Here is a 14,609-nt window from a genome sequence, read left to right on the forward strand (position 1 = left end):
TCTGTTTTCTGATTCTTTTTTTTTTTTTTCTTCTTTTTTCTTTTCAGATGCAGTAATCGAACCCAATGTGCTGTTGTGGCTGGCCCTGATGTGTTTCCAGACCCTTGCCCTGGGACATACAAATACCTGGAGGTTCAGTATGAATGTGTCCCTTACAGTATGTATCTTGATATATTTGCATTTGTTTCTTTGACAGAGAATTGAATTAATGTTGAGAATGATCCAGCCTTGAGCTTTTCTCTTGTTGCCTGAGGGCAAGTGAACACTTGACGACAAACTATGTGTATCATATGAGACAGAGCTGATAAAATATGAAAAATTGTCTAGTGTGCAAGGTTTGTGCTTACGTTAAAAACATCCTAATAATACCCCAGGATGCCTAGCTGCGCAGTGTTAAGAGTTACAAGTAACCTTTTGGAAAAGCCCTATTAGTGAAAGCATACTGTAAGAATGAAGCATTATTGCTAGCTTATAACTTTGCTTTCCAGGCTTTTATACTTGTAGTTGAATGGCAATGCACTTTGGACTGACTTATGTCTTTTTAACTGATGACATTTGGTAAGTGCTTTAAATATAGTATTGTATCACTAAGGAGACAGAAAGATAATGTTTTGGGAAATTTGATGTTTGATGGTAGAAACAACTAATTTATAAGCTTCGAAAGATATGAAAGCAAATTGCATACTTGCAATTTAGCTTGAATCTTGGAGAGTGGAAAGGCAGATATGTAGGATTACAGCAATATGTGCTGAATGGGAAATGTCAGAGTTGGGGAATTGAATCCCTTAGATCCAGCTATGGTCCTAGAGGGGTGAACCCTCATATCCGAACAGAAGGGTCCTTTGAGGGATGGGCAGCACAACCTGTCTGTATTATGTTTTTCTACAGAAAAAAAAAATAAATGCTTTTCTACACAAAAAAAAATTGTGTTTTTCTATACAAGAAAAAATGTGAAGCTTCTAAATGTGGCCAGGGATTATTTTTTTACAGGGTGAGCTATTAAACCCATGGAAAGTGTGACATCAGGGGCTTAAGGTCTGCCTCAGCAAGCTCATACCAAGTGAGCTAGCTCAGGCAGACCATTTGGAGGTATTCCGCTCTAAATGAGGCCTTTCATTGTACAAACAGTGCTGTGTATGGGGAGGGGGATAGGTTTCTGCTTATCGTAGCAGGTTGTATTTCCTTATGATTTGTGATTTGCGTGAGGTGTGCTGTTCTCTCCTGAGACTGAGCTGGTAAAGCAATAGCCATTGCGTAGTACCCCTCTGTAGCCTTTGTTGCATATAAACAAAGAATAGCGGTGCCTTGTGAGAAAGGTAATATGTGGATATTGTGCCCTGAGGTGTTAATTGGCCTTGTGTACAAGATGTAAAATAACTCTTGTGAGAGGCTGCTCAGTATGAAATGTACAGCAGGGACTGAATGAGTTTTAATGATCTGGATGAAATGAGGAAAACAACACCAACAAGCTGTACTACCTCTACAGTTAAGTTAGTGGCTTTGATGACCACTTGATTTGCTTATGAGTCCAAGGTACTGCCTTATGTGAGTAGAATTGTGGTGGAAAAGAAGGGGCAAGCATGCTGTAAATAGGGATCTCATCTCCTGAGTTTGTTGTTCTGTACCCTTCATTGCCTAGGAAACTTTGAGTCAAATCTTAATGAACTGTTACTTGGTGTAGCACTGTGGAAATAGGCTGGTAGGCCTGCATTCATGTAAGCTGTGCATTTTCACCTGCAGCAATGCAGTGGGAAACATGAAATCTCATAGCCCGGACTCTTTCTGACTTTGTTACTGCCTTCCACTTCTCATCCTTGATGGCTGCCAACTTGATTTTGCAGGCAATCCTTCCTCATGTCCCGTGCCAAGGGCCAGGAGCAAAAAACACCCAGGTGGATGGGGAAGGATGAGGCCTGGTGCAGGGGGTCAGCAAAGCTGTATCTGGACTAAAACTGTTCCTGGTTAATGAAATCTTTTTCCCCCTTGGTGAGGCCTCTCCCATTTGCCGTGGTTCAGCTGGGTGCTTGAAGCCTATTGGGTTCTTATCACTGAGCCCAAGTGCTTTAGCCTCCTGTAGCCAAATTTTGGTTGCAACCCAAGTCCTTGCAGCTTCAGTTTCCTCAGCACTGCTTCCTGCACCTAGCCACACTTTGCGTGCATGGTGTGGGAAAGGAGCAGGCTCTGTGGTCTCCCTTCCTCAGCTACTGGCATTGGCTCTGCAGCTCTATGCACCAAGCCCTTGGTGAGCAGCAGCACCAACCATATGGCCATCTTCTAAAGAAACACAGCAGCTGCATAACAAATGAATTAATATTTCAGCAGGCATTTAAATGTGTGTGCAATTTCAGCTTGCTCCATCAGGTTGAATGCTTTACTCCTTAAGGCTTTAGTAGATGGTGAGGTGCAGTTTAGCCAAGTGCTGGCTCAGTAGCAGAGAGGAGCTTGCATGCTTCTCGACAGAGCAGTATTTAAGAGTCATCTTTAGCAGATGTTAGCACTGACCATAGACACTTAACTCAATGAAGTGTTAGTGTATGGCACTGCCTTGGAGAAAGTGATAGAACGTTAAACTCTGGGTTGGGTCACTCACTTCTCTTGTGGTTTTACCTATTTATTTTTCATTTATTTCTTAATTCTTCCACTAATATGAATCATTTCCGAGAATCAAATATACCTTTTCTTCTCAGGAGGGAAATATCTTTCTTACCTTCCGTATCTATTTTAAAATGCCCTTTTTTCCCTCCCTGTGATATCCGTGTGTGCTAACTACAGATGCCCTGACAAGGGGAATTTTGTGAGGCTGAGGTTACTCTTAGCACATGGGGAAGATAGAGATGACTACAGAAGCAGTTCCATCCTCTCCTCATTTTCCTTGTCCTGCAGTAAGTTTATGTGATGACAGATGCTGCCTTCACAGCAAGAACCTCCAGTTGGTTGTATGTTGATAGACTTGACTGGCATGAGTTACTGTATTTTTTCTGATATCAGAAACAGTTACCAATATATCTTTTAAGTACCACTCCTTTTCTTCTGAAATACCAAAATCCTTAATCTAGTTTTCTTTCGATTGAATGTTATTGTAGTGGTTACTGACCAGGGCAGCTTTCTGTAGTCTTCCATTAAATATGTGCTATTGTAGACAACATTGCCAAGTTGTGGAGATAAGGCAAGCTGCAGAGGGATGTCTGAAACTGCATGTTAGGCTACATTACTCTGTGTGTGTGTATGAGAAGCCCCACTTTGTAAGAGTTCCTGTGAGCCAGTGTTCTGCTGTTATTTCTTAGTGCATCCCTCTCCCCTTCTCTTACAACTGTTAAATATGAAATGTGATGGGGTTGTCTTTGTGAAGCTGGGTCTTCCTCTCACTAGGAATACTTTTTGTGTATCCTCTTCTGGTGCTTTTATGGATCTGTTCTCATCATTACAGTACATCTAGGAGTATAATTTTACTTATTTCATCTTTATAATATTCTGAGGGACATCCCATTTTACTCGTGAGCCAGTGCAGGAAACAGATGAGCAGTTCATTCACTGCTATACACGGGGCTGGTGACAAGCAAGAGACTCCAGTCTTGCACAGTCAATGCTGATAGGAGAGCTGCTGAGTCCGATGTGATTGCAAGTAGCCAGATTCTCGATTTATAATCTGATAAATCCAAACCAGTGTGCTGGCTTTGCCTATGCAAATACAGCCTTTGTATTGTGTACTTGACAGCTCAAGCCATCTGTATCTCAGTAGTCCTATTTGTATCTGAGATGAAAGAAGCACACCTCAAGCTTGCTGAGCTCTTTTCCTTGTTGTCTGGATCACCCATGCTACTTACTGTGGTGACGTTATTTAAAAGTTAAAGCCTGGCCTGTGGCTGAAGTGCTGTGCTGAGTCAGTTATGCCTAAAATCAGACAGGGAGATTTTCTGATCTGCAAATGGTTGTTTCCTACTGGCTTTGACTGAAACTGGGGATCATCAGAAATCAGATTCTATTTTAGCTTGGAAGCATCACAGCATTTTATCTGGCCATTTTTGCGTACAGACAACCATACAGGCTCCCAATGCTTTGTTGAAAAGGAAATTTTGCTTGGTAGGTGAAACTTCAGTCTTTCCTGTGCTCCTAAGTCTTGTAGGTTGTAGGTTCTGGAGTTAAACAGAGAAACTTGTGCACTACTGTCCTTTAAAACTGAGCTGTTTTAATAAAGAGTAGGAAAGCATGCAGGAGACTGGAGATTTTGATGCACAGAAGAGGACGAAGTGGAAAAAAGGTGGGAGCTCCACAGGGACGAGCCTGTTTGCTGGAGTGATGGAAAGGAGGGAGCATGAGCGGTGCCCTGGGCATGGCAGGGGCTCACCTATCATATCATGCTGATAACTTACCTCTCTTCCAGGCAACAAGTCTACCGCCAGGTTTTAATATTGGAGAGATCTATTCCAAGGACTCTTTCCTGCAAGGGAAAAATGTTTGTGATGTCTGAGAAAGGATAAATTGTCCTTCCATTCCATTCCCCTGGGTAAACAGGTTAATAAATGTTAGGGAGGGATGGAGTTTCTTTGGGGCTTACAGACAGTTTCCTAGTTTCTTGGTGCTAACAAGGAGAAGGAACACAACTCTGAAATGTTGTTCACCTCTTCTTTTCTTAAGGCTTTTTTTTTTTTTCTTTTTTTAAATGTGGAAGCTGAAATCGCATTTCCCAATTGGTGTATTGATAGAAGGAAAGGTCATTTTTTGCTAGAAATATTCCTTTTATTGCTGACGGAAGAGTAGATGGACTCACATATCAATAAAAGTGAGGGATTGTGTGGTGTGGGAACAGAATTCAATAAGGTTTTATTGTATCACAAGTGGACTGAAGTGCATTTAAAAACCCTAAATGAAGGCTCACAATATCTGCTGTGCTGGACCTTAGGGCCTGTGAATAGACAGATAATTGAATAATGACATTTTTAAGGGAATACAAACAGTAGAAAGCAAACTGATATTTTCATTGCTACAAGATTGCTGGTGGAAAGAGAAAGGGGGGAGAAAATTACAGTCTGAAATCAATGTAATGAGACCACTCTTTTCAAAGAATGTTATTCTTAATTATTTCTGGGGTGCTGTAAGACCCTTAGGCAGCCTCTAGGCTTTCCCTTTTGCATTTTATTGACACTTTTCCTGTTGGTTGAGAAGCAATGTTTGCCTACATTGACTTGTTTTGTTAAGCAAATAGGCTTGTTCCTTCTCCAGTTTTATTTGCCATATTTTTGTTTTTGGCTTTTCCCAAAAGAACTTCTTCTAGAGCCTGTGGGAGAAAATGCCGGGAGGTTAAGAACAGCCACTGGCACTTTGGTCAGGAAGGAGTGAATTCCCCCGTCTGAAGTGAGACATCCTTTGTTTTAGTGAGTTAAATAATTGATTTGCATGTGTGGGCTAGTAACAGTAACGATAATAAAAAAAATAACTAAGCACCCATTATGAATATTTCAGGGCAAAGAATCTTTACTTTGTATCCTGCTGACAAATTGCCTTTCTTCCAAGGCATACAATTCTGCAGGCATTGCAGCCAAAACCCCTTTTTTTGTATTTGCTGAAATTCTCAGCTCTGCTTGTCTCTTCTTTGTCAGAGGAAGCAGAAACAAAGGACCTGCTGCTTCCCCTATCAGCCTCCTTTCATTGCTTGCTTATGGGGAGACTGCACACATACAATAGCTGCTTGGAAAGCACCCTTAATTAAAATAACCTGATATTATGGGGCTTTGGGAACCTTGAGTCTGTTAGCCTGGATGCTGAGCTATCTGCGTAGGTGAATGCAAAGTCTTCCATGCCTCACCACCTTAATCATATATATTTTTTCCCTTGTATCCAGTCTATATCTCTTTTCACTGTTTCACCTTTTCCTGTCACAACAGAGCCTCAGAGTCTGGCCCCTTATTTCTTACAGTTCCCCATGTTCCTTTGAAAGGCTACCTCCTGCTGGCTCCTGTCATCTCCATCCATTTCTTTAGGTTGAGGGATGCTTCTTCCTGTCCCCAACTCGTGCCAGAAAGTGTGTACTTTTGTGGAGTCTTCTCTCACCCGCTAGGCTAAGAGTATTCAAAGTACCTCCATTCCCTGACATGTGTTGTCTTCACAGCACGTGTTGATTTTGTATTTCCAAATGCCCAACAGGGTGTGTTCCCATGTATCTTTGAGTTGTTCATGCTTATTTATTTGAAAAGTCACTGTAGTGCTTCTGCCACTCTTAACTGGATTGGATCTAAATAGCTGCAGGGGAAAAACGTTGGAGGCTGTTGTAGCTTGGACACCCATGAGTTTGTCAGCTGATTGCGGGTGTTGTATTGCACATTTGCTGTGAAAGTCGGTAGGGCCATCATTTGATGGACATGTATTAGTACTGCTTAGAAAAATAGCTCTGGAGCTTACCAGATGAACAGATTGTTAGGGAAGAGTCACTGCAGTGAGTAAGTGCACGTTCAATCACATGAGTATTTGAGACTCACTTCTCTGGCCATCCTATTTTGAAATTGCACTCCTAATTAATCATGTAAATGAGGTAAGCCTTAAAATGAGGTCTGATATTTGAGCTGAACACCTACAAGTTGTGTAGCTGTTGAAGGTCTTGCACTCAATCCCACCAAAGACCCAAAATATTAGAGAAGGTGGGAGGGAAGAGTTTAATAGAACCACAAGTAAATAGAAAGGTGCTATAGACCTCTGTATATACCCTTTGTCGGTATAAGAATTTCGTTACTTCCAGGCTTTATGTTTTTCAAACCAAAGAAAAACTATTTGTTTGCAGCATTATGAAATGGCTTTTCTGACTCAAGGCTGAACTAGCTTGTTCCATGATGAGCTATGAGAGGAGCAGCCTGCAGCAGGCTCTGCGATGTGTGGGGCTACGTGCCATACACATTCCACACCCACGGTGTGAAAGCAGACTTCAAGCATGAAAAGCAGCTTTCTGCTTAGTTATTTTTTGAGGAAAATTCAGAGCTGCTTTTTCCATTTGTTTTGAAAATACAGAGGATCTTTTCTTTCTTGTGCTGTGAAAGTTTGAGTATCCTAGTGACAGATTTAATTAAGAAGAAATTAGGTTTTTCCTTTCCAATTAATACTTAAGTAGGTGTAAAGTGAAATGGATACCAGTGACAAGTTTGCAAGAAAGAAATTCACAAACATGTTGCAAGAAGGATATGGGGGAGCATGGAAAGCATGACATGAGTTTAATATTGATTACGGTTTTTGGCAAATGCACCTGGGAGGTTTCTTTCCTTCTTTGGAGATTCTGAGAAGGTTTCTTTGGTAGAAGAAGAGAGAAAGCATTCATGTCCATATCCCCACCATCATCTGATGCTCACAAAGTTTGGCTTGCAGAGGCCAAGACTTGAAACAATTGGAAGACTTTACCGTGGATATGTCATGTGTTTCTTAAGTTGAGTGTTTTTCTTGATGCAGAATGCTGTTATTCCTCCCTAAGGCCTCTGTGATCGGTTTCCATTATGGAAGCTGGAGATGGAAGACTGTGATGAATAGTGTGATTTATCTAATTTTATGAAGATTATGAATCTAGGGGAGTAACTTAATTCCTAATGTGACTTCAGTGCACTATTTATTCCTTCCAATCTTGTCCCATAGAAGCTGAATTTTTGGTGAGAAAGTGTATACTGTTGCTCTGGGTTTGGCCATTTAAACTAAAATTTGCTTTAAATCTTTAAATCTATTGTCTGAATGCCTTTTGCCTTTGGGCCTAAATCAAAGGTCATTAAATCACTGGGAAACTTTCTTTCAACATCAGCAATCTTTGGGTCAGGTTTCCAGTAACCTGAGGCTTTCTGAAGTCATTATTTTTTTTTTCATGAAATTCATCTTTGTCGCACCCATTTCCAGCATAGTGAATACCTGATACTATCTCAGCTAATAATGGGAATCGTAACCATGCTGAGCAGAAAGAAGAATGAAATTCTGGTGAATTCCTCAATATATTAATAATCCATTCTCTTCCCCCACCTAAGTGACATACAATTTCATATCCAAACAGTGGAACGTCTTTCTAATTTTTGAAATATATTTGCATTTGGTTAACAAAGATGGTGAGAAAACATAGCAGTTTGACCCGTGCAATCATGCTTATCTGTGGAAGAAACCACTGGCTTTAGGTTATTTGTACCACCCAGTGCTTCTCTTCTATTACTGGCGTATACCACTAGCTATTTGCCACCAATTTGCTGTCTAAACACAACCCAGTACCTCCCAGTTGTCTCTGAAGAATTCTGTTGTCCTTAAGAGAAATATTTTTCTTTCCATCTTTAATAACCTATTGTCTAAATTGCGCTATTATGCCAAGCACCCTCCAGAGACGCTGATATAGATTTCATACATTTTATAACAGATCTTCATGGAGATAATGCTTATATTTCCAGATTTTATTCCTATTATCCTTTCATCTCCCTCTCAATAAATACTGCAAAGGCTTCTTTCATTGATGCAAGTAGTGTAAGGAGATTAAGACCATCCTTGCCAGGTGCTATTATAAATCCACAAAAGAAATGAAATACATTTATTGGTTTTTATTCTGGCCAATAGGGAGAGCAGAATATCTGTATCCAGTGGTTGGGTTTAGGATTGAAGTTCATTTCTTCTAGCACATGAGGGAGGAGAGGGGGAGAATGTTGAGTGTATTAAGGTAAATCCCTTTAGTGTGTGAAATACCGAAACGCATCTTTCCAGATCTAAAAATACAACTTTGTTGAGTTTCTTTATATTAAAAGGGCTCCCAGGAAGAGAGCCAAATGGAGCTGAATGTATTACTTTTTTACTCATTTCCTCTGCTTTCCTTGCTAACAACATTTCCAGTCAACTTTTAATAACAATATAGGTCTGCATAAAACCATAGTGCTTGCATATACCTCAAACTCTGGCAAAGGAGACAGAAGCACGGACTGCACAGCATTCGATTTTGGTTAGCTTCTCTTTCTGTTTCCAAGAGGAATTAAATGTTAGGATCCGTGGGAGTCTAAGGCAAAGGTGCTCTGTCCAGGGCATCCTTTTGCAAAAAAAGAAACAAAGCAACTTATCCGTATGAGTTTTCTTTTCCAAAAGTCACAGAAAAAATAAACAGATAAATAAAAGCCACTCAAAGCGCACAGCATGGTACAGTCATGAGCTGATGGCTTGGAAGTACAGGAATGTTGACTTACAGATGGGCTTATGCCAGCTGGCTGGCCAACGCTCAGGAGCGGGATGAAGACGTCAGCTCTAGAGCCAGGTACTACCTAGCTTTAGAAAGGTTGTTACAGGTTGCTCATGAAGGGTTTTTTTGATGTGTGTTTGGCTTTTGGTTTTGGGCGGGGGGGGAAGTAAGCAATTGAGATTAGAAGAGATTTGTTCCAATTAATTTCCCAGATGAATGTACTGCTGAGGGTCTAAACTAATCTCCTCCTCCAAAGTCTTTTTCCCTCCATGGGTAACTTAAATATGTCTAATGTAGTTTTAAAAAACGCCTTAATCTCATTTATCTTTAATTTCTCTGTTCCGCTCTACAGGCCCACATAAAAGGATTTACATGGAGTATTTATCCCTTCCAATATCAAAAGCAAATTCCCTTCCAGACCTCAAATTTCACTGATAATCCTCAGAGATGTATAATTTTAATTTACCTTGCAGCAGATGACATCTACCTGGTTTCTCTCTCTGCTTCTCTGATGGTATTATTCAGCAGTGCCTCATTAACTCTCTGCTTTTTCTCTCTCACACAGTGTATGGTCTGTCATAGTGAAACCATTGTCTTTTCCTTCCCTTAGAGCACGGGCTAGTTCTGCAGAGGCTGGAGCTCACATGTGCCTGTGTAATCCACCCATCTCTTCTCTTTTATCACAGCACAAGCAGTGTCAGGCCTTTGTCCTTTTACTTTAAAATTTAATAATTGCACATTCTTCAATTTAAGCTCTTGCTAAGGCTTGTGGGACCACACAGACATGCACACACCTGAAAACTTCAGAAGCTTCGGATGTTCAGATCTGCAAAATAATGGTTCTGCTGTACAGGACGGCAGATATTGCACTCTGTGGGATTTTGAAAATGTGACCATTGCATTTAATGAAAGCTGTTTCCTTTGAAATCTGCCTTTAATATCTGTGTATAAAACACTCAGAGTTACTCCACCCTTGTTACTGTTTGAAGCAACGAAAGGTGTGTTTAAGTGCCATTCTGCATGCAGCCTAAGCAGACAGTCCCGTGTTTCTGCAGCAGAACGAAAAAGGGGCTGTGTGTATGTGTAAATGCAGACTCAGACTTGAAAATTTGACCCTAAGGAGATGAAAATTCAGGAAATGATACATAAGTGATGTTAGAGACTTTCTTTTTTTTTTTTTTTCATTATTGGTAAGATTTGGCAGAAAGCACTGAAATTGTGATATAAATGGCTGATACTCTAGCCTCACTTAGGGGAGCAGAAAAGAGCGGCTTGTGGCTCTCACTGGTGTAAAATTACACTATATCACTACTGGTGGTCTTTCTCTTATCATACACTGAAATTAGCCCTGCTTCGAGTATAATTGCATTTGTAACCTGTTGCTGCCCCAGGTATTGTACTTTAGTTGGCAGCACCTGGAAAAGGAAAGACTATTAGTTGATACTCAGTATGGAGCTAATATGGATGCACCCCATATTGAAATGCAGCAGTGAAAATGTTGTGGTATCTGAGCACTGCCAGCAGGTTTTGCATGGTGTGTCTATGCTGCATGGGATGCGTTATGTAGGGGAAGTCTACAGGCTGTATGGGCACACCTGGTACAGCATGGATATGGGCTAGGTGGTGGGATGCAGAGGCACAAGTGGTAATGCAGGAGTCAGTTTGCCAGGCAAATGTGTATGTTAGCCATAGTGTTAGCCCTAGTTTCAGTAGGGTTTTTCCTTTGGAGACCAAGCTTAAATGCTTGACCAGTGTCAGCCTGTGTGTTTACATTTTCTGTATGCTATATACAAATAACGGGAACATAATCTAAGGGTAACTTTACATGCTAAGGCTGGGCTTTTGGAGAAGGAACAAATTGGCCTTTGTCCATTTAAAGACTCGCTCAGAAGAGTGAGCACATGTTGTGTACATTTTAAATGAACTCAATAATTAAATATGTTCCAGATGATTGTGTTGTGGGGGGGACGGACACAGCGATTGTCATAAAGTGACAAATCTGCATTGTGGTGCTTTGAAAACAAAAAAAGCGGAGTTTCAAACTCAACCTATTAAAAATACATCCTGATTCAATTGTTACGCTTAAGTTAAATTAATTTCTTAAGTTTAAAAATAATCAAACAGCAGACTTGATATATTAAGTTGTAGTTGTCCTTGAGCACCTGATTTTGATGAGAGCCCACAGAAACACCTGGGAGTTTTCTTGTTGACTTGGAAGTAATTTGGATGTATGGAGTGAAATCGGGCAGTATTAGGATCCACGTAGCCTTGGTTAATAAACTGGATGAGTCTGGGGCTTCAGATTTGTGAGCTGAGAAATTTGAGTTGCAGTGATGTTAACAGGGAGAGACATTTCCAGCGTGAAGGAAAGATTTTTCTTTCTCAAAAGGGACTACTCCGTCCTCCCTTCTCCTTGTAGGGACTAAATTAAATGACTATCAAAGTCTCTAACCAGGCCTAGAGTGTACAAGGCAACCATTCAGTTTTTCACTTTATCTGAGAAAAATAACGCTTTCCTTTGTGTATCCCTGCATTTTAATAGCCCTGTTGACACAGAGTCAACCCCTCTATCCAGTCATACAAACGTTTAGCAATTTGTTTATTAGCTGTTGGAAGCAAAGGTGCCAAATTATTAGCCTGTTCTTGCTGGGGGCAGATGCTGATTCCTTACAATATCTCGATAACCGGGGCTTTCAGACAAGCGTGTGTGTGTGCCCAGGGACAGTTGGTCGTCGTTGCCTATAATGTATGGAAAGGAACAACAAATTGCTTTGCAACGCTTCTTCATATGCATGTTGATACTCATGTTAAAATGGGTTTTCACAGTCAAAGTCAGCCCAAATCTTATCAATTATGAATGGCTGCAACAGATGGCACATATTATTGTTATTAAGAATGAGTGATACATTTCAAATGAGAAACACATGTTGCTCAGCAGCTTTAGCTGCCACTCCTGAGACAGGAACCGACTCCCTGACCCCTTCTTCGCCTCCACTTGTTGGATAATATCCTATTTTAATAACCCGAAAATGGAGACCATGAAATAGTGCATGATGAAAACACTGTAAGCAAACATCAATTCCGGTGTAAGAGGATCCTGCTCTTTCTCAGTTTGCTGGGAGCTGCACCTGTCTGGGAAAGGGTGAAATCTGTGTTTGCAGCACAAGTATGGTTCAGCCTTTCCCAGGGGGCCTTGGTTAATGATTGTCCTGCATAACTTCTTACCTGAACTTTCAAGAAGCTGGTGCAGTGCCACAGCAGGGGGCCAGCTGGTGATCAAAGACCAGTGCATGACATTGATGAGTGCTTTGTCAGGTGTGTGGTTTTGCAGAAAATTCTTCGTTTTCCCTTATTAAGCCAATTCCACTTTCATTCTATGTCTGTGGCACAGCTTTGTTTTAAAAATAAAATGGTTTCTCTAAATACAGCAAGTGAAAAATTGTTACAAGATAAAAGCACGGCTCTCAAAAAGCAATCTAGCTGATAGCAGTGCTGTAACTCATTTGCATTCAGATGATTGCAGCTCAGCAGTCCTCAGAAGCTGGACTAACATCTTGGAGACTACATTCTCTAAGTATGTGCCTATTTTTACTACTGACACAAATATATGTGCACATGCCTTATCTGGAAACCGTGTAACTGAAATAAACTGTGTAAGCATTTACAGGATCAGTGCTTAATTTGGTGGAGAACAGGCTGTTAAAAATCTTCATCACTTCTGCAAAATACGCAGCAAAAACCTTTGCTGTCTATGACACAAAATAGATCATTAAGGCACATATTGCCAGAACAAATGAGCCAAAGGTATTTTGTGATAGCAGCCTTTCAAAAATAAAATCACAAGCATTTGCTTACTTTCTGATTTATAGAATTGCTACAGCGTGTTGACTGAAAATGGGAGTAGAAAGCATGTACGTTCTACCCCTGGCTTTTTAAAATTCACACAACATTCATAATACAGCAAAATATTCATTTCTGCATCTTTAAAACCAATCATATTAGTTATTCCCCTGCTGAATTTAGTGCTTATTCAAATGCACTCTCTGCTCTCCTTGAAAAGAAATTCTGGCTCAATTTCTTTAGCGCAAAGCCCTTCCTTAGTGCCTAGATAACACAGTGTTATCTTATTCTGTAATGCTTCACCATACAAAGCAATCTGAAACCCAAGGAAGCATGCCAAGAGACACTGGGCAAAAAGCCCTTACATAAAGCTCGAACTTCTTTCCCTAAACAGTGCAGCATTTATGCAGCTCTCTCTTCAGGCAAAGAAAATAAATAAAAATAAAGCTCGGAAGTTAACCAAGAAGTTTCTTAAGTACCGTATCTGGTATTTATTTTAATTGGAAAAAAATCCATTTTATTTCACTTTTATCAGACAAAATTGGGGGAATTCTGCAGTGCTCATTGCTAACCATGGGACAAAAACTCTTTACATGATGCTGTCTGTCAGATCCGGATATAGAGGCTTTCCAGTGAAAAAGCCTCTTTAGTCTTTCTGTGGTGGGATTTGATGCTCTATGAGTCTTCCTCATCTTCTGCAGGAGTGTGGTGGTAACTGTGTGAGGCCCAAACATTTTGTGTTCCCTGGTCTTGAGAGTGAGAAGGGGCAGACTTTGACGTGTGTTCCTATCTCGGCCAGAGTACATCAGCCTACATCTCCTGCCACCAGCCCAATCCGGCTGCTTGAAACTGCATAAGACATGCACGCTTCCTTCTTCTTCCCTCTCTCGTGATCATTCTCCCTGTGATTCTTTCATTCCAGCACTGAATTCCTCTGTTTAATCTGAAGCCAGTTAGCTGCGCTGTGCAGACTGCAGGCACAGTAAATCTGAGCAGGCTGCCAGGCTCATTGCAAGGCGGGATGTGTCAGAAGGAGCCCCAGGTAGCCAAGATTTGCTGTTTTTCTTACGATATCAGAGTCCATGGAAATTGAGTGTATGAATACCATTAAACAGTGTGGAGATGCAAGCTATCTGTAGAGAGATTATTTATCGCTTTTCTTTCTCTCTGCCTGAATTCAGGGAGGTTTTATTGAAAATTCACCCTTCCTCTCCCCCTTCTGTGCTCTTTCCAATTCATTTCTCAGATTCTTACTCTATCATAAATATACCAGCATGGCTGTGACTGCAGCTTTACAGGGTTCAGCCTTTTAAATCCAGCGTTCCTCTCAGTTGACCTTGCCTTTCAGGAGCAGAGGGTCTTCTGGAAGACTGGGCTACAGGGGGATGTCAGATTGTAGAGCGTTGGATTTACTACTAATCGCTCAACTCAAACTTTGTTTAATAACTTGTTGTGTCAGCAGAGTCCTAGAAGTCAATTCAGTCTCAAGAATGCAGAATTAGCCTAACTTCATGCTCACGTGGGTTTTGTAGTGTCAGTAGTGTGTTTTACTTCGGTCAATCAATAGAGTCAAGAGGTGAGAGTTTGTCTGGTTTATATCACTGTT

General features: G+C 40.8%; 1 protein-coding gene across 41 annotated transcripts in view; it reads left to right on the plus strand.

Moving 5' to 3' along the window:
* The window catches only part of ADGRL3 (adhesion G protein-coupled receptor L3), a 475,677-nt gene that overhangs the window by 269,314 nt on the left and 191,754 nt on the right, over positions 1 to 14,609 (plus strand). For all 41 annotated transcript variants that reach the window (XM_085545165.1, XM_085545173.1, XM_085545186.1 and 38 more), the window contains one exon: positions 48 to 157. In XM_085545165.1, the coding sequence (XP_085401291.1) occupies positions 48 to 157 (110 nt within the window). The remainder of the gene's footprint in view (positions 1 to 47; positions 158 to 14,609) is intronic.

The sequence above is a fragment of the Coturnix japonica genome, chromosome 4 (assembly GCF_054131305.1).
Source record: "Coturnix japonica strain WE chromosome 4, WE-NBRP24, whole genome shotgun sequence".
Classification (NCBI taxonomy): domain Eukaryota; kingdom Metazoa; phylum Chordata; class Aves; order Galliformes; family Phasianidae; genus Coturnix; species Coturnix japonica.